The sequence below is a fragment of the Anas acuta genome, chromosome 1 (assembly GCF_963932015.1).
Source record: "Anas acuta chromosome 1, bAnaAcu1.1, whole genome shotgun sequence".
NCBI lineage: Eukaryota > Metazoa > Chordata > Aves > Anseriformes > Anatidae > Anas > Anas acuta.
In genome coordinates this window covers 169073197-169091086 of record NC_088979.1, presented here as the reverse complement: position 1 = coordinate 169091086, position 17890 = coordinate 169073197, and the positions used below count along the sequence as shown (strand labels likewise).

Genomic DNA, 17890 nt, shown 5'->3' with positions numbered 1-17890 from the left:
AGATGAGATTTTCAAAGACAGGTAATTTCAATAGCAACTCTAAATATTAAGGCAACTTTACTATTGAACCTGGTGCCTCTTGTTGCAAAGAAATGACCTGCTCCTTGGGGCTCCTATTCCAGTGCTTCAGCAGGGAAAAGATCCAACTGTTACTGTTATAAAGTAAAAGGACTAGGATGCTACTAAAAGTTAAATCAACCGTATTTGAATTCTAAAGATTTATTTTGAGCTACTTTAAAGGGTAACAAAATCGTTGGATGTTGTGGCTGAACATCATATGCCCATTACCATAAGTCTCCAATATAGATGTCTTGTAAAGAACATTTTGGTTGTAGTTATTTTTTGCAGCTTTTTTTTTATTTTATTTTTTTAATGGTTGGGAAATGTAACTTTCTTGTGAATGATTGTGTGCGCAACACACGGAAGGGCTTTGGCTGTAGCACATTGTCACTGCTCCAGTGGAATCACCTGGCTCTCGAGCAAAATTCTTTTTAAACTTGGATTTGAAGAAATAATCAGCTGCAGTTCAGCTGAGCCATTCTTCGTGCATTAGGGACTGGTCTGGTCATTGACAAGTGAATGCAGAAGCTATGCTGTGGCCGTCTGCCAAAGCAATTATTCAGGATTTAAGCTAAAAAGGCTCCTTCTCCCATATCCTCTCCCTTTGCAGGGTCATGTAGGGATAAAAAAGACTGTAAGGTGGTCTTTTCCCAGGAGGAGCTGAGGAAGCGGCTGACACCCTTGCAGTACCATGTCACTCAGGAGAAGGGGACCGAAAGGTAAGGCAGGGCGAAGGGAGCGAGGTCCTCGAAACACAGGCATCCTTCTTCTCTCCCTTTCCTCTGGCTGGTGCTTCCTCATCCTCCCCAGCAACTTTTTTTTTTTCTCCAGGAATTCTGCACTTGTTTACTAACCCCTACAAATTAACACCACCGAAAAGACAAGCATCTGCAGCGTGGAGGCCACGGCCAGGGGTCTTGTGTGACTTTTAATGAACACTGTATGTCTTATAAAGTCTCGGGGCTTATGTTTAGAGTCTGTTTTTAGTTTACTACAAAATGTGTGGAAGTAATAGCGGTTTAGGTACACTTTTTGGAAGACATCACAGTAAGCAGAACCACGAGGGAAATGGCCCCGTGCCAGGACGCTGAAGTTTTGAAGGTGGTCATTGTAAGTATAGACATTTTGGCTGCAGAAAGAAGGTAGCATAATTTAGTTCTTTTCCACCCCACTCCAATTTCTTTTTGAAGCACATGTGGAGAAGGTATTTATTGGCTCATTTGTGGTTGGAATGTCAAAAATTTTCAATAACTGCCCTCACATGGCTTTAGTCGTTGGAAGCCAGCCCTGAATCCTGGAGGAAAAAAAGGACTTGCTTCCAGGACTGTTTTTAGTGAATAAAGTCTCTCTCAGCTGATTCCAGCACGAAGGTAACTTGCCAAGGCCTAACCATTTTTGTTGTCTAATTTATACCACTGAGCTTGGCATAAGGCCCCGGCTTTACCTCTGATCCAAACGCCCTAATGATGTAACTGCTTGTTTTCATTCATGACCTGAAAGGGCTCTTTACCACACATGGGGTCCCGCTTAACAGGCAGCGCTCCTCCTGACAGAGCATGTTTATGGGATGTGCCGGATGGGAAGGAGCGGGATAATCCCCTCTCCTCCCCATCCCTCCATCCCCCCACCACCGTGGCCGGGCACGGGGACGAATGGCAGCCTCTGCCGCGAGGCTTTCCTGCCCCGCATCCCTCCCGCTTGTGTACGGGACCAGCGACGTGATTTAATGCGCACAAACAATCGGAGATTAGGTCATTCTTAAAAATCCTGTTTATAAAAAAAAATTGGACCTCATAAAAAGGGTGAAAGGATAATAAAAACAAGCTGCCGAGCACATAGGCTTTTTGTTGGACTAGCACAGCTGATTCGTATTAGATGAATGACCTCCTAGCCTCTTAGATTGTTAACTTAGAAAAATATTCCCTTAAAGCTGTAATATTGCTTTTCAACTAAAAATATAAGGCGCACACAGCTTGAAATCATGGACCAATTATTTCATTTTCAGCTACAATACTTCTGTCACCCTTCCAGCCCATCCTGGACTCACCAAACACCGACTCTTCATTATCTGCTCTATGGCAGACACCCAAAAGCTTTACACCTCCAGCTCAGCATCTGAATGCATTGCTAAAACATTTTCTAAAGGCAAACCCAGAGAAGTGCATAGGATGAAGCTAAATTGCTAAATTTCAAACAATCCATGCTTATGAAAACTTATGTTTCATTTACCAAATAGAGGAAGATTCCAGTTTTTCTCCTCTTTTTGTTGTTGTTGTTGTTGTTCTGTCCTTTAAACTGTGTGACAATTTGCTTCCTCTTGCATGATGCGTAACACCTGAGGCAAACTAATGAGGACATTCCCCTTTTCCCATGCCTGCTTTATTTGCTTCATTTAATAAAAAACAACTGCAAACTATTATTTTTTTTCTTTAATATTTTTCTAAAGTCCTAGCTAATTTAATAATTAAAAAAAATAAATCTTTTATTTATTTTTAAAATGTAGTGTTATTGTTTTCCCAGTGCCTTTGAGGGGGAGTACACACATCACAAAGCTCAAGGAATATACAAATGTGTTGTTTGTGGAACTCCTTTATTCAAGTGAGTATACTAATTGTAGTTTTGAGATTACTGTCTCTTAGTTTATATGCTGTATAATCTTGCATATATTCCAGTATTTATGTAGTAGTATAAGATAATTTAAGTAATTCAAACTGATAAGGAATGCAAGAGAAGCAATATAGTCAACAATGCTATAGTAAAATTATTCTTATAGTTCAATAAATAAAAAATAGTAAATAAATAAGCAAATTTCATAGTGAGATAACATTATTAGAATGAGTTTGACTGAGAAAAAATGATTTTTTTATTTTTTATTTTATTTTTGTATTCAGCCGTGGCAAGTTATTGTACAGCCTTTTGCTGCAGTCGTAGATACTGAGTTCTGGCAGTCAGCATTACTAGCAAACAGCTTTAGGATTTGGATCCTGGGTGGCAATGCTGCATCCATGCTACAGCATTGGATCCAATAATGGAGAAGTAAGTAGCTGATTTTTCAGAATTCAGGAAGTTAAGAAAACAAAACCCAGGTAAATTACGTTACTTAACAGATTTTCACCCATCCCAATTAATGCACATGGAGAGCTGAGTTGGAAACTGAAACAAGAATTAAGAAAGACATAACAAAATTTGTGTGTTCCGTGAAAATCTTTAGATTTTGACTGTGGGAATTGCTGCCCTAAATTTGGTGCTAGTAGCAGTGCTGAATGAATTTGCTCAGCCATTGCAATGTTCTGCACTGTTTCAGTTGTTATGCATTTTTTCATTCTCGTGGTCACTTGTCTTCATTCTGATGAGGAATTTCATTTCTTGGTTGTTTTTCCCTCAGTTCACATTGTCTCAGTCCCTTCCACTTGAAGAGACTCCTTGACAGCAGCATGAAGCAGGATGGTCAGGATAACACTAACAGTAGAGAAAATTGGGTCAGTAGTAGTTTACAAAGGAAAATAAAATTGATGTAGCTTCGGAATCACCAGATGTGGCAGCGATAGTTGTTCTGCAAAGACTGTCTGTAAAGATGAAAGAAGCACTTTGTCTCTGTTACATTTGATTTCTCTGCTAGGATTACCTGCAGAAACTTCAGTAATAATGTGAATCTTTTGAGTTGGAAAACTGATCGTTATGAACTCAGCCAAGGCAATATTCTCACGTCATGTGTTACTGTGGTGCTTGGCTTGTGGGGACAAATGGAGATCTAAGGGCTCCATAACCTGTTTTTCTACTCTGCTATTTAGATGTTCCCCAGCTTACTATAGCTAAATCTTTAGGGGGGAAATCCTGGCTCTGTTGAAGTCAAGTCAAATTTGGCAAATGAATACAATGGAGCCAGGATTTCACCTTGTACCTTGAAGACTGGCTTCCTTTCTATCGTCTGCTGCAGAAGGAGTAATTTTTTTTTGTAAGGTGAGATTTGGACAGCAGTAGTTAACATAACTGAATGTGAACTGCTTTCCAGTTGCTTTCACAATCCATTTAATATGGGAAAAAACCTGCAATAGGAGACTTACCTGTGATTATCTCAAATGCACAGTATGCTTTGGCATAGTCTTGACTTTTTTGAGTTAAAGGTAATGAGTTGGATTTCCCTGTGTGAAATGAGCTTTATGGAAATGTCCCTGTTTTCAGATTCTCTTTGAGACTCCCCATGGATTTTATGGGAGGAGAGAGGAGGAAAGATGGAAGCTGCTTTTTATTTTTAATAACTCCCAGGCCAGTGGGCACCTGAAAAAGCCTTCCTCATTGTGTCCCAAGGCTGGCCCTAGCCCAATCTCCCCAACATCTTTGTGTTGCTTTATGACCTTGAGCTCTCGCCACCTCTGGTCCACATCAAATTCAGCCAATTCTGCTGAAGCAGCTGTCAAGGGCTGGGAACAAATGGAGAGGGCTGTAGGGGCCCATCTACTCTGTCTGTGGGGCCAGGTACAGCCTTGGGGGTGAGGGTTGGGGCTCTTTCAGTGTACATGCACAGTCACTGCAGTGTAAGCAGGAACACTGATAGGTCTGCCCTTCCACCTGCAAGATCTGTGGAAGGCATAATTCGCTCTGTCCCAATAAAACTGGCGTTAGCACTGGGGCTGCAACCACAATTCTGTCTTCTGCATCCAAACCTTGGGTGGTGTTGGTCATTGCCCTCAGTGATCTGTGGTGCAGAGATCTGAATGTAAGATACACAGTGCAATAGTTACACACTTCAAAAATACTCCAACATAGGAATTAATAGCAATTAACGACATGCAGAACCACAGATCTCAGTGTCATCATGCAGAAGAATAGAAATGTTTTGCAGCAGTCTCAGGAAGAGGCAGGCCAGAACCTTTGGTTCACCCACCCGAAAATATCAGTGCATAATGACTTCAACTAGGGAAGGTACATTTTGTACCTTGGTGACTGCTTCAGGCCAGGCAGCTAAAGAACAGAGAAGGAAATATAGATAAGAGAATGCAAAATGTATGTTGTTTGCTAAATTTTCCCCACAGAGTATAAATCACTAAAATATTTCCTTAGGAGTAAGGTGGTAGTACAATACAAAGAAAGTCCATCACCCCAATTAAAATACATGCGTGTGTTTTTTGAGCTTTTTTTTTTTTTTCTTTCTTTCTTTTTCTTTTTAATTTCCAGATAGTCATCTGAAACTTGCATTTCCATTTGGTTCTCATTGGGTGTCCATTAATTTTTTTCTTCATGTCGTTGTAATCTGTAAATATATATATTTGGACTATGGACCTGTCAGCTTAACCAGGAAAGAGACTGGAGCTTCAGCAGTAATATTAACAAACTTCAACTTTTAACATTTCTGATTTACGTTGTTTCATTACCATGTGACACACGAGGTCAGGGAACACATGAATTTTACACTCCAGATGAAAGACCTGGTTTTTGGTACGTCTTTAAAACAGAACTCTGTCTCTATCACAGGAAAGATAAAAGAAACAATTAGGAATTTAACATCTCTTCATCTACCTACTTGTACTAGTGTTATGAGAAACCTCCCAAGCTTTATGGAGAACATGCTTTAACTTTTTCCACAATCAAAGGTGGCTCATGCATAAAATCCATAATCTTGCCATTGAATCTAATTAATCTATCTCTGAACTTTCACGCCAGACAGTCTCCTACATCCCCATACAGCTGCCTAAAGAAAGCAATAAATGAGAGACACAATAAACTAATCTCAAGTATCTCCCTTTCTGCAAGCCAGCCCTTGTGCTGCACTTCACGTTACACTCTGCTCTAGCTGCAGGCTTGTGCTAAAAGCAGCAGCCCTGCTTCCCCTCCTGCCTCTCGTGTTTTTTTTTCATGGCTTCCCTTTCACCAAACCTCTCTTGGTGTGTCCGGAGTGGGTCACCATGCAGCACACTGATCTGACAGAAAACCCATCTACCAAAGGAAGAACCTCGGTGCCTGAGAAATGTGCCTGCTGGTGCTCACACTCTGTGTGCCACGTTTATGGTGGCTGGGCAGCCTCTGCAGCAATGTTGTGTGCTTCCATGGCAGTTTGTAGAGAGCCAGTGATGGCACCGGGATCCTCAGTGTTTTCCAAGGGCCAAGAATATTTGAAGGTTTGCATCTACCTTATTTTTTCAAGGGACCGTCTTGTATTCTCTGCAGAAATGGCATTCCGTCCACAAGCAGAGGTTAGAAAGGACCCGAGTGAAACCTGCAGCTTGTGTTATTGCCGTAAGGGAGCACTATTCCGTATTTAATAAATGACAGTCATGTTCTCTGCCGTATCCAAGGCTGTGTGAGAAAGGTGTGGTATAGATGGGTTGAACTGGGAAGCCAAGAAGAATGACTTCCCTTTAAAAAAGAAATATTATTGTTGTGTTAGTTTCCAGTTTTTAGGGCCAAGGGAAGAATTGCCAAGTCTCAATAAATCACCCACTGCTGCCTTTATTGCTTCCTGGAAGGAATTCTCAGTAATGGTGTTGGCTATTCTGTACATGCGCTGGGAGAAACAGCAACACCCGTAGTCATGTCGTGTTTTCGTTCAGTTCTCAGTGACCTGTATCTGGTCCTCTCAACATCTCTCGGCCATCCAAAAGCAAAGCATGGTTGGGTGATACTGCAATGCCATTACAATGGTGCCACTCTTTTCCCCACAGCATAAGGGAGGATTTCAGTCATCAGGCTAGATCTCTAGCCATCTAGCTGGGAAAGCCTACATGAAATAATTGCTACAGCATCTCTAACAATGAAACTACTGGAGCAACTTCATCCACCCTGACTTGGTGACCTTGTGGTTTTGTGTGTCAAAACCAGGAACTTCTGTTTAGTAAAATTCTTTTGGGTTAAGTAAGATCTTGCTGGTATAGGAAGCAGCCAGCAGGCAGCGTTATCAAACTGTTTTCACCCCAAATCCAAATCTTGGGTCTTGTGTAGCTCAGAGAAGTTCAGAATCTTAAAACTTGAAAAAGCTTCTGCAGCTTTTTGTGACTCTCCCCTAGAAAGGCTGATGGAGTTAAAAAAAAAATGTAGAGTTGTTGTCATCGAGCATTGGTTTCCTCTTGCTTCACCTGTTTAGCATTGAAACCAGCCTTTGTTTTGAGTCTGCTGTGTAACTGCTGGATGACAAATTGTCCTAAGTCCTCCTAATCCTCTAGGCAGAAATTGAGATAGCACATTGCTTGTCTTCCTTGGAGCCATCTGGAATCTGAAGGCTCAATCCGCCTTCAAGGTTGGACCATCAATAGGCACGTATTTTGTTCCTGCAGTGATGTTGCTGTTGAACACAGACCGTGGCGTCTTACACAGCTACACACACCTCAGTGCTGCCTCTGCCATGATCAGTGATGTAAATTGAATTAGTTTAGGCAGTCCTCAGGTCATGCCAACCAAGAAATCCTGCAGTGAGTCCCTACTGAAAACTGCTTCCCCTCCCCAAAAGCTCTGACCGTGTCTCACGTTGGTGTCATTTCCAGGCTGCCCCAATGGGGGCTGTGGCAGGAAAAGGCCATGCTCCCTGGGCACTCCTTTGGTGTGTGGGACATAGGGGAGCCACAGGCATTGTAATAAATAGACGTCCTGTAGACATCATTATAACAAATAGACGTCCTATAGACATCATTATAATAAATACATCCCTAATCAGCTCACAGGGAGCTTTTCATATCTTCTAACTTGCAGCTGCTTGGCTGATGCTAAGCATTCATTTAGCTACTCGTATAAGCAATGAGCTCTGGAAAGTTTTTTGGGTTGGGATTAGGAGAAGGAAAGCAAGTCTGAAAAACAAACAGGAAAATTATTCTCGCTTTTTTCTATATTTACCCATTTTTAACCCTTGTGTTAAAACAAACACTCGACAGAACTCACCCAGGCTATGCATTGACTAATGTGATGTTAAAATGTTCCTTTTGAATCTGGTTTTTCATCAGTACACAGAACAGAAATCCCCACAGCTTCCATCAACCATGAATCAAACTTTTTTTTCTGTAGTCTAGGAAAGCAAGATTAAAAATAGATCATTAGCCAGGTTTTCTAAGGAATTAAGGATCACAGGATAATACTGTCTGTGTGTCAATCCTTTCCTAATAACAAAACCTTATTATTTAATCTACTTGCCAATTTCAGCCAAATTTGACAAGGGAGTAGATATTAAACCTCAAAGATATTAAGTTCTTAAAACGTTCATGAAATCAGGAGAGAGATCGCATTCATGCCCTCTCTGAGGAGAGACCTGAGCAAGAGTTCAACTATATTATTAGATTATACCAGATAATATTATTATAAATAATATATATATTATTGTATTATACCAGAGAATCCACATGAGGGGGGAAGAGAGGGAGGCATTCCAGCTCTGGGAAGTGCTGATGAGGAGTTTCACACTGTCAGGATCTGTCCCCTGGCCACCACGTGGCTCCTTCTGCTGCCCAAGGAGAGCCTTGGTTCTTAACGCTTGGGGGCTTCTCAGGTTCCCTGATGGTGGGGGTCTTGTAAATTCCTAGATAGTTACATCAGGCATTCGTTTCTGTATTGGAATACTTCTGCCTTTTTCTTTCTGGAAGCTTGCCTTGCTGTTTGGAGCTTGGGCTCTTGAGTAAGGTCAATGAGCATTCCCAATAAATGGGTCGTGCTTTCAGGGAGAAGGGCTATGTCCATACCTGTGAACAAAAGGGACAAAAGCCTCCTTCCTGGTCCTAAAGGCAGGTGACAAGACTGGCTATTACAAAGAAAGGACTTGTCACAAGGATCAGAGAGGTTTCATCAGGTGCTCTCTGAGAGAGCTGTGATGCTTCCAAGGGCTGTTCTCATTGGGCTTCAACCAAACCTGAATAAACCTGATAAAAACTTCATCTGGAAGGGTGAAAGAAAATGCCAGTTTTGATGCAGCAGTAAGTCCTCTTTCCCCTCTCTTTGCCAAAAGCCCACTTCACTCTCTTTCTCTCACTACTTGTCATTCTGAACATCAGGTTTATGGTGCATTTTAAAAAACATGCGGGTTCAAATCCTCTACCTCTTTACAATACAGAAAAAAAAAACAACCTGTGTTATATTTTATTATTTGTGTTTGATTTAATTATGTCTGGAACTTTAAAAATATTGTGGCACCTTGTCCTTAGCTAAACCTTTCCAGTAGCTCCCTATTTCCTTGCAGATTGTGTTTTGGTAGTTGAGCTACTTAGCATCTGTATTTCCATATGTTGTGTGTATTTGAGTCATATCACAGTTGGGAATGGAAAGCACTTTATAAATGTCCCCTTGCTCTCTTTATTCATATAGACTCCTTCCCAGCGATATTTCTGAATGATGCCCTGACTTTTAGAGTACTCCTATGGGGCACAAACAGAGAAAAGATGCATAAAGCTGTTCTTTTTGTTTGTTTTCTTCTCCTCTCAGTGTAATAAATGATAAAAGAGAGTTTGCAAAGTCAGTGCCTGGCTCTGTAGAGTGCATCTTGTCTGGTAGGTTGTAGGTTATCAGAATGTGTACAGTGATAACAAGCAATGTACAGGGAAGTTTTTTCTTCTAGCTAATGTGGTTGTGAAAGTACAAAAGGGTCAGAATGACTATTTTTGTTTGTAGTAGAACATCCCTTCGGAGCTTACTTTCAGCACTTAGTTTCTTTCAATTTATTGTCTTTTTTCGTTGCATATTTTTAACACCTATGTGCAACTAGTTTCTAATGCCTTTGTTTAGTGTATATAAAGTTGTGCTATAAAGATGTAAGTGCTGGAAGATCTAGGGGAAAAGTGCTGATTCCAATGGAACCTTACTATCTTCCTCCCCTTTATCTGTGCCTTTCTAACATCTCTATTTCTGTAATTCTGTGCCCTGAATTTTGCCCTGTTTTTCCAAGGTGACATGATGACCATGACATAGGTTATGACCGTGAGTGGCTCCTAGTGCTACCTCCCATGTTGCATTTTCTTTCATGGCCATTTGGCTGTTGCCAGACAAAGTTTGATTCATTTATCTCCCCATATTGGTTTCCTGATTTGCTGTCCAGTAATTTATGACTGCATGGATCTTAGGTGCTCATTACACTACCCAGTGACCCTTGCGACCCCATCTCCCCACCTATTCTCAGCCTTTTTGGCCCCTGGGCCAGTTGTTGGCCCCTGGGCCAGTTGTTAATGCTGCAAGATGGAGGGCCTGGTATGCTCATGCCAAGGTGGATAAAAGGTCACCAGCCTCATCTCACACAGCTTTTAGCGTATGGCATCGTGGAGCAACATGGTGGCTGTGCAGTACCATATCACAAGAGATATTTCAGCAGAAGTCCACAGCAAAAGTCACATGCTAGTAAAGGCTAATCAACCTTTTGATTTCATGTCTGTTGCCAAATTAAAAAAAAAAAAAAAGGAAAAAGAAAAACCACAGATGAATAAACAGAAATAAATAAATAATCCACCCTGAATTGGTTTACCATGGGAGTAAATTTTGGGTCAGTTAAAAAACAAAGAGGGATAGCTTATGAGGGCCTGTTTAATAGCTTACTGTATAAAACTGGAAATGGTTTGACAATGTGGTGGTTGACACGGAAGCAGAGCTGGGATGGAAACTCTCCCTGCCTGAAGAAGATTGGAACGTCAGTACTTCTTTTATTCTGCATCAACATCCTTTGAAGGTTTTTGTGCAATGCCAGAGGCCTGTCAGAGGGGTGAGCAGGAGGTGTGAAGAGTTTCTAACAACTCAATGAAAAAGGTATTCAGGTGCAAGGTTCTACTTGTCTAGTTTTTCACCCTTGCAAGCTGAGAACTGGAGTTCTTGTTTGACCACTTAATACCAAATACCTGGAATTTAGACAGTGAGAAGGTGATTGTGCAGATAAACAGATGTTGAGGGTAAAACCCATATGTTGTCTCTGACTTCCCTGCAGCCTGGGTCAGAGCTGACTTCTCGCTATCCATCAATTGCTTGTAGCTGCCCATGTCCTAGACCCATTTAATTTACTAGTAAAGACAAAGAAGATACCTGTCCCAGCCAACTGCCCCCAGCTTTATTTGTTATTTTCATCATGACGCCAAGTGTACTGAAAGACATGTAGGTAGCTGAGATGTTGCTCGTGTGGTGAGGAGCCAGAATATACAGTCCAGATAGATATACTGCAGCTTGAGGGGAATATTGTGAAGAAAATACTGAGTAAGTGGCTTTATGTGGAGCAGTATCTTTGACTTCAACTTGGTGGAATTCCCCCAGTTATGGACGTGCACCTTTTGCAGGGTAGGACTTAATCCTGTGTATAAATACAAGCAGAAATGCAGTGCCAAATGAGAGCACGGTCTGGTGGCCTGGGCAGTTATTGGTGGTGGTATTTTCGAAAGCATGTCAGCAACATGTTTGCTTTCTTCACCGTTTTGGTGGTACACTATCAATTAGAAAGATAAGCTATGATTTTTCCCTTCCGTCTTTTCACCACCTGAGCTATATTTAAAACATGAAAGACTGAACACTGGGGGAATGTGAAGAATGAGCAAGAAGGGAGAAGTGAATTGCTTTCTTTTCTGATGGCTATAACTGTTTACACTAATAGTGCAAACTTGTTCATTTTTTGACCAGGATTGATTTTGATAGTGCTTTTTTTGCTGTAGTGTAGATCCTTAGTACGGGGTTATGATGCCAGTTATGCAACATATGTAGAGTATGTGTAAAATGCATCTCCAAGTACCTGCATGTGCAAGCTTATCAACTCTTTTTTTTTTTTTTTAAAAAAAAAAAAAAGGACTGTAACTTCTGAAAATAAATCCTCTCCCTGATGTAATGTACAAAGATCCAACATTGTACTTCCCCCTAGAACGTCTGGGGAAATGCACTTTCCTGCCGACATATCGTCCTTTAACAGGACTCCTGCTGGTAGGACCTTGTGTCCTGCTGTGACAGCCATGACCATGTGTGCCACTGATTGTTAGTGGGCAATATAAACCTGATTGGAACATGCCCGCTAATTGGTTTGAGAGCTAGATATAGACAATGCTGTTTTATAGCAGATTGTGTAGATAGGCCTAGTCATAGGGTTAATTCTGCTTGACAGCACATCAGCAGCATCTTGAGAGTAATTACCCAACTTAAGTTTTCCCACAGTTGAATTGAGATCTTCAAAGGCTTCTACATTTACAAGTATTATTAACCTATATCTGAAACATGATGTTCCCACAAGGGCTAATTTTTTCTTTCTTTTATTAAATATACAGGTTATAGGGTTCATTTGCTAAGTGCTAAGCCCTTAGAAGAAAACACTACTTGTTAGAGAGAGAAAAATCTGTAGTGCACGACCAAAGCTAATGGTGCATAATGCACACATCATTGTCTTTTTGCAAAGACTTTAAAACAAGTTAAAATTTAGGTCTGGCTCCCTTCCTCTCTCCCTCTCTTCCACCCCCCGCTTTCCACTTTTAAGAAAATCAAACCACTTATTCCTATGTGCAGAGTGAGTAAATTGAAGACACACACAAACAAAACCCTCCTAGGATGTTGTACAATTAAGTGCAGATCATTGGATACAATACATATGACATTAATGAAACGGTATCTGCTTCAAAAATAGATTGGAAACATTCGTGAATAAATTAAATCCTGTTAATGACTTTTTAAAAATGAAAATGAATTAAAACAATATTTATTTCATAGGAACAACTGTGTGTCGTGATTCACAGAATATAATTTAATCCTGTTTTAAATTTATATTCTATTTTCTGTGTTCATTTTGTGATTTGTCTTTTAAAATATCTTCTTTGTAACTGTTCATTATAAAAACACAAAATATTAAAAATCACAGCTATCATTTGTGTTCAAATGCCATCGAATGCATAAAATATTAACACACGCAGATGGGCAGTCTTGTTAAATGCAATATTTTCTGGGTGGGGAGGCAAATGGCTTTTATGGCATGAAGCGGATCTTGTAACTTATGATCTTTTTATTTTCTTTTGCAGGTCAGAGACGAAGTTTGACTCCAATTCAGGTATGTTTAGATTTACGGTGTTTTGCTGAATGTACACTACTCAGGTTAATCTCAAAAGAGTAGTTTATCAGTTCAAGTTCAGTTTAGTTTTAAACAAACTGGGGTAGGTCAGCCTTAAAAAGGATCTTCATTTCTCACCCTCTAAAAACAGCATCATTACAGTGAAACATTTGCTTTCGTTCCTTTCATTAGTTCCTGTCTTTTTACTTTTTCCCAGAAGATGATCAGGAAGATGTATCTTGCCACAGGCTTTAATTGATCCAGAGAAATTATAGTGCAAATAAATGATAATACAGGCTAAAGCAAATGGAGGGTTGAAGTGAAGTTTGAGAATGATCACAGCTTTAAAGGAGAATGTTTTTCTTCCTGGTGGACAAAGACATTTCATGGGAATTTGAAGTCAGTGCAGCCTATCTGTCAGGAAACAGATGATTTGTCATCAAATTTTCGTGACAGATGCATGTACACAATGCATGCCAGACCAGTCTGTAGAGCTCTCTCTAGGAGGTTTACCAAAAGGCAGTCTCTCTCCAGTTGGCTTTTTAAAGAATTTTAATGTGTTGTAGGGATTGGGAGGGAAGTGAAGGTCATTCTAACAGGTTAATGTGTATCTAACAAGACGAAAAACACAGGACAGCAAACAGGGGCACAGTTGGGAAAAAAGCAGAGCTCCTAATACCAGAATGTTATTTATTTGGTTAACTATTCTTGGCTGTTCCTAAACGTTAAACAATAGTAGGTTAAGAATAGGCTGAAGTCCTGAAACGAGCTGAAATGTCCATTGCCTGGCAAGGTCACTCAAAATAATTTTTTTGTTAAGGTGGAAAAGAGAAAGTCTGATATTATCATGGCCATCTTATGTTTAGGCCTATGTTGTCTTCTAATCAATTTGCTTAATGCAGTGATTGTAATTGTTTATAATGATATGCATTTTACAATACACATTGATCAGATTATTTATAAAATAGCTTGGTTTCTTTTATCCCAGCTACAGCTTGATTTGGGTTTGCAATGTGAGGTATTACTTTGCTTTTTCTTTCCACACTAGATTTTATCTTTGGAACTGTATGGGAGTGAAACCTACAGCAGGAAGCATTTATATAGCTAATTCCAGCATCTTTTGTGCTTGAGTCATCTTGCTTCTATTATGATTTTAGTCTATGATTTTGAAGTTACTTGTTTTAAATGTTGCTTGAATGTACTGTATGCTAAGATTGTTTCTTAGATCCTGACCAAACAGGTTCATGTGGGGGGATAGCTTCACACATTTTGTGCCACCCCCCAAAAAATAATGTTGTGGAATATGGTGTTAAATATCTCACTTTTCTGTGGAAGGGGAAATGCTGCCTGCAGGACTTTGGGTTAAGCTACACACACTTTTCTGACTTGTTATTTTGAAGCAGCATTCCTGCTCTGTGCCCTGCTCCTTGGCCACCAAGGCAGGGGTGAGGGATCTCCTTGGTAGCAGAGCACAACTTTGGCACCATCACAGCTATGGCAAACGCCTGCTTAGTAGATGCCACCAGGCCTTCGTGATCGGCTCTGTATGTTGAACGTGAGCTCTTAAATGTCTGTTCTTCATCTGTGTGAGCTCCACAGGCTTTCTGTCCTTCAGTGTGGACCCCTGTTCTGGGTGCAGACTTCTGCCATATCTCACACAAGCCTGGTTATCCAAAGACAGGAGCGCTGGCGTCGCTCTGCCTGCCTCCCTGCTCTTCTGCAGGCACTCCTTAGGCATTATTCCTACAGAATAGGACCAGATGTTAGAAAAGGATTTGTAAATAAAGACCTTTTATCGTAGACACAAAAAATATATAAATGTAAATGAGCAGTAAAAGCCCCCAAATCTTCTCTGTCTCCACGTTTTTTGCTGCTCCTAAATATTCTCTGGACTTGCACCAGAATTCTCTGCAGCAGGTGGTCAGCCAGCTTTGTTTGCTGAGAATCAACATCAACAGGTACCGTGAATGTCATAGGGAATTTTAAGCCTTGTGCCATGCTGCTTTCCACTTCAGAGTGCTTTGTATGCCATCAGGGATACAATTTGGGAATGTCCAGGGTGGAGGAACTTTTTAGATTTATTCCCCCCTTTTTCTGCAGAGCCTCACTTTCATCTTCTGCTTGACACCATTCCCCTAAATCCCTGAGGAAACCTTCAGTTTGAAATGTTTCAGGCTCTCCTGTCATGAGACCCTGGCCATCTGCCCAAGGTTTGAAGGCTTCTCACCTGGTGATACAAGGTGAATCACCAGTGTGGGTGGCTGCTCAGCCCAGGCTGGGCTCCGGCTCAGTTTATTCTTTGCCCCAAATGTTGTCTTTGGAACAGGGAATTACAGACATTTAATGGCTTGGTCTTATCAGTGCTGCCTCTTTCAGTGTCACATCCCAGGACAGTTGTTAAATGATAATAGAAAAAGAAGATTAAGCACACAATTAAGATGGCATTTTAAGAAAAAGGAAATTACAGAAAGTTCATAACCTTAAAGTGCATTTCATGTCCAGAAACACCAAGGCTGCAAAAATCTTTATCTTTGTGAAAAGTAGAGCAGCCTTCCCTTTACAGGGATGGTGCTCAGATCTTTCACCAAGAAACTCTTCTTGGTGGTCAGATAGCGTAAGCACTTAGAGTTTCTCTTTTGTTCCCAGTATGTGAGAGCAGAGGAGAAATAGAGACACTGAGATCAAGTCAGCATGTTTCACCCAAATAAAACATTGTTGTTTTTATTTCTCCACCAAACAACTTGCTGTCCCACTCCCCAAACCAAACAATACACCCAGACCTCCTGGTGGCTCAGAGTGACCAGGAGGGACGGGAGGGATGCATTGGTGATGGCAGAGAGGCATCTTGGTAAAAAAAAAATCTTTTTCTAGTATGAGGGAATAAGATGCTCAATGTAGCACCATGTTCTACATACCACGTGCCTTTGAAATGTGTAAATGTGGCATTGCTTTTAAAAGGGCTGCTGCCATTTGAAATCAATGACTCTGTATTTATGTGACCTTGAGTTCCTCGGAGACACCTTAAGGTATTTTCATGTCCCTCGTTTCGTTTTGAATTCCCTAGACTGTGATTCCTGAGTAAACCAATGATCCTGCAAACTGGAACAAACATGCTTTGTTTGAGTTTATCTCATGTTACTCAAAACAGCTCAAGTGTTGAACCTGAGAATGAGATAATTTTATTCTAGAATGAATATTTTCCTACAGGGAGCTGTTCTACAACCTGCTGCGTGCCCTAAATTAACCCTAATGTTAATTCGAGTTAACTTGTGAGCCTTGATGTGTCCATGTTAAGCATTTATCAATGCTTATTGTACTTCTTTTGCCCAGAAATATGTGCGAAGTACTGAGGAATTAAAAGAAGTCTTTCTGAAGCAAGTACGAAGTCTGGAATACAGCTTTAAAAGTGCCCAGTAGGCTCACCATAAATGAAACCCTGGAAATAGTGTTCAACACTGAAATATTAGGCAAACATTGTCAAAAGAAGATTAATTTGAACTTGAGAATTAACTTAAAAGAAGGCTGTAAAATTCCTATAGTGATGATCGGGATTTATCATATAAATAGCTATAACATCTGTAGGGGACGCACATTCCTCATCCCATGACTAACAGTTCCATCTGAGCAACTTTTTTACTCTGCTGACTCTTTATAAGTCTAGCTGGCAGAATTTCTGTCTCAGAGACCAGGGGGTTAGCCTCACGCTGTTAGAAGATCCCATGAAATGAAACAATTTTGCTTTCCTGTCACAATATGATGAATTTTGCTGGAACTGGAAATAGATTTTTCTAAAAAAACTTGAAAGCAAAAAAGATTAGAAAAAAATAGTTTTTCTCAAAATTTGTTAAGGAACAAAGTAAACCACAAAAAAAGGCAGCTGAATCAAATTTGTTCTAATTATTAGAATTTTGGGAGTGTCTAAAATACGTGGTGTGCTATGTGCTTGGTTAGCAAATTTTAAAGGCTCGTATTTGCTTTTGGTGCAGAGCAATACCAGGCGTATAAGAGTGAATTTAAGAATGTAAGAATTATATTGGAATGTTAAGGAAAGATTTTTTTTTTCTTTAGAGAAAAAATTATACTTGTTTATGCTGTTCGATAGCAGGGAGAACTCGTAGATCTCAGAAGTTGCCACTGAACTGTGTAATCCCACTTTAGAAAAATAAGCATGGAAAATTCAAACAACCATCTCAGCACGTCCTCTGCTCACCAGTGAATGGTAGTGGTGAGTTTCCTCCTGCCTGCAGGGAGGGCTGGAGCTTTCTTGGGAAGTCTCCTGTGATATTTGGTGTATCCTGTCTGTCGCTGCGGAGGTGAGCCATGTGATAGTCAAGTGATAGTTTTGGCAGTGAAATTGTGAACGGGAAGAAATCCGAGGTTTGTTTTGTGTTAAAGGGGAGCCACAAATCCCCGGACAATACACTCGGACTCCAGCGGAGTCTCTTTTGTGTACGTGTCACTCAGAGGGTTGAGCAAAGGAAGTCAAAGGGCGCAGTGGCAGAAGAGAGAGGCACGTCCAAGGGCACACGATGCCTTTGGCTCTATCTGCATCACCCCCCCGTGCCAGCCTTCCCCTCCTCCCACAAAAAGAGATGCAGCTCCAAATCCAGCTTTTCTCTTTCTCCACTCAATTGAACCACACACATCTACAAAATTTAGTGAAATGCACAGATCATCTGTGTGATTTTGTACCACCATTTGTGTAAATACTTCGGAAAACTTTCCAATTAGTATCAGGAATTAAGGTATAATAGCTGCCTGTGCAGCGAGAGGCTGTCCGGAGGGACAGCTACACACCAGCTTTTGTTGGATCCCTGCCACCCCAGCAGTCAGGCACAAAGCAGGTCAATGAGACCCCGACAGTTTCTGGAA

The 17890-nt window shown here is 40.8% G+C and overlaps 1 protein-coding gene across 6 annotated transcripts in view; it reads left to right on the top strand.

The window, feature by feature from the left end:
* MSRB3 (methionine sulfoxide reductase B3) overlaps positions 1–17890 on the top strand; it is an 83154-nt gene that overhangs the window by 31011 nt on the left and 34253 nt on the right. For all 6 annotated transcript variants that reach the window (XM_068669298.1, XM_068669296.1, XM_068669294.1 and 3 more), the window contains 3 exons: positions 671–779; positions 2581–2658; positions 12990–13018. In XM_068669298.1, coding sequence (XP_068525399.1) covers positions 671–779; positions 2581–2658; positions 12990–13018 — 216 coding nt within the window. The remainder of the gene's footprint in view (positions 1–670; positions 780–2580; positions 2659–12989; positions 13019–17890) is intronic.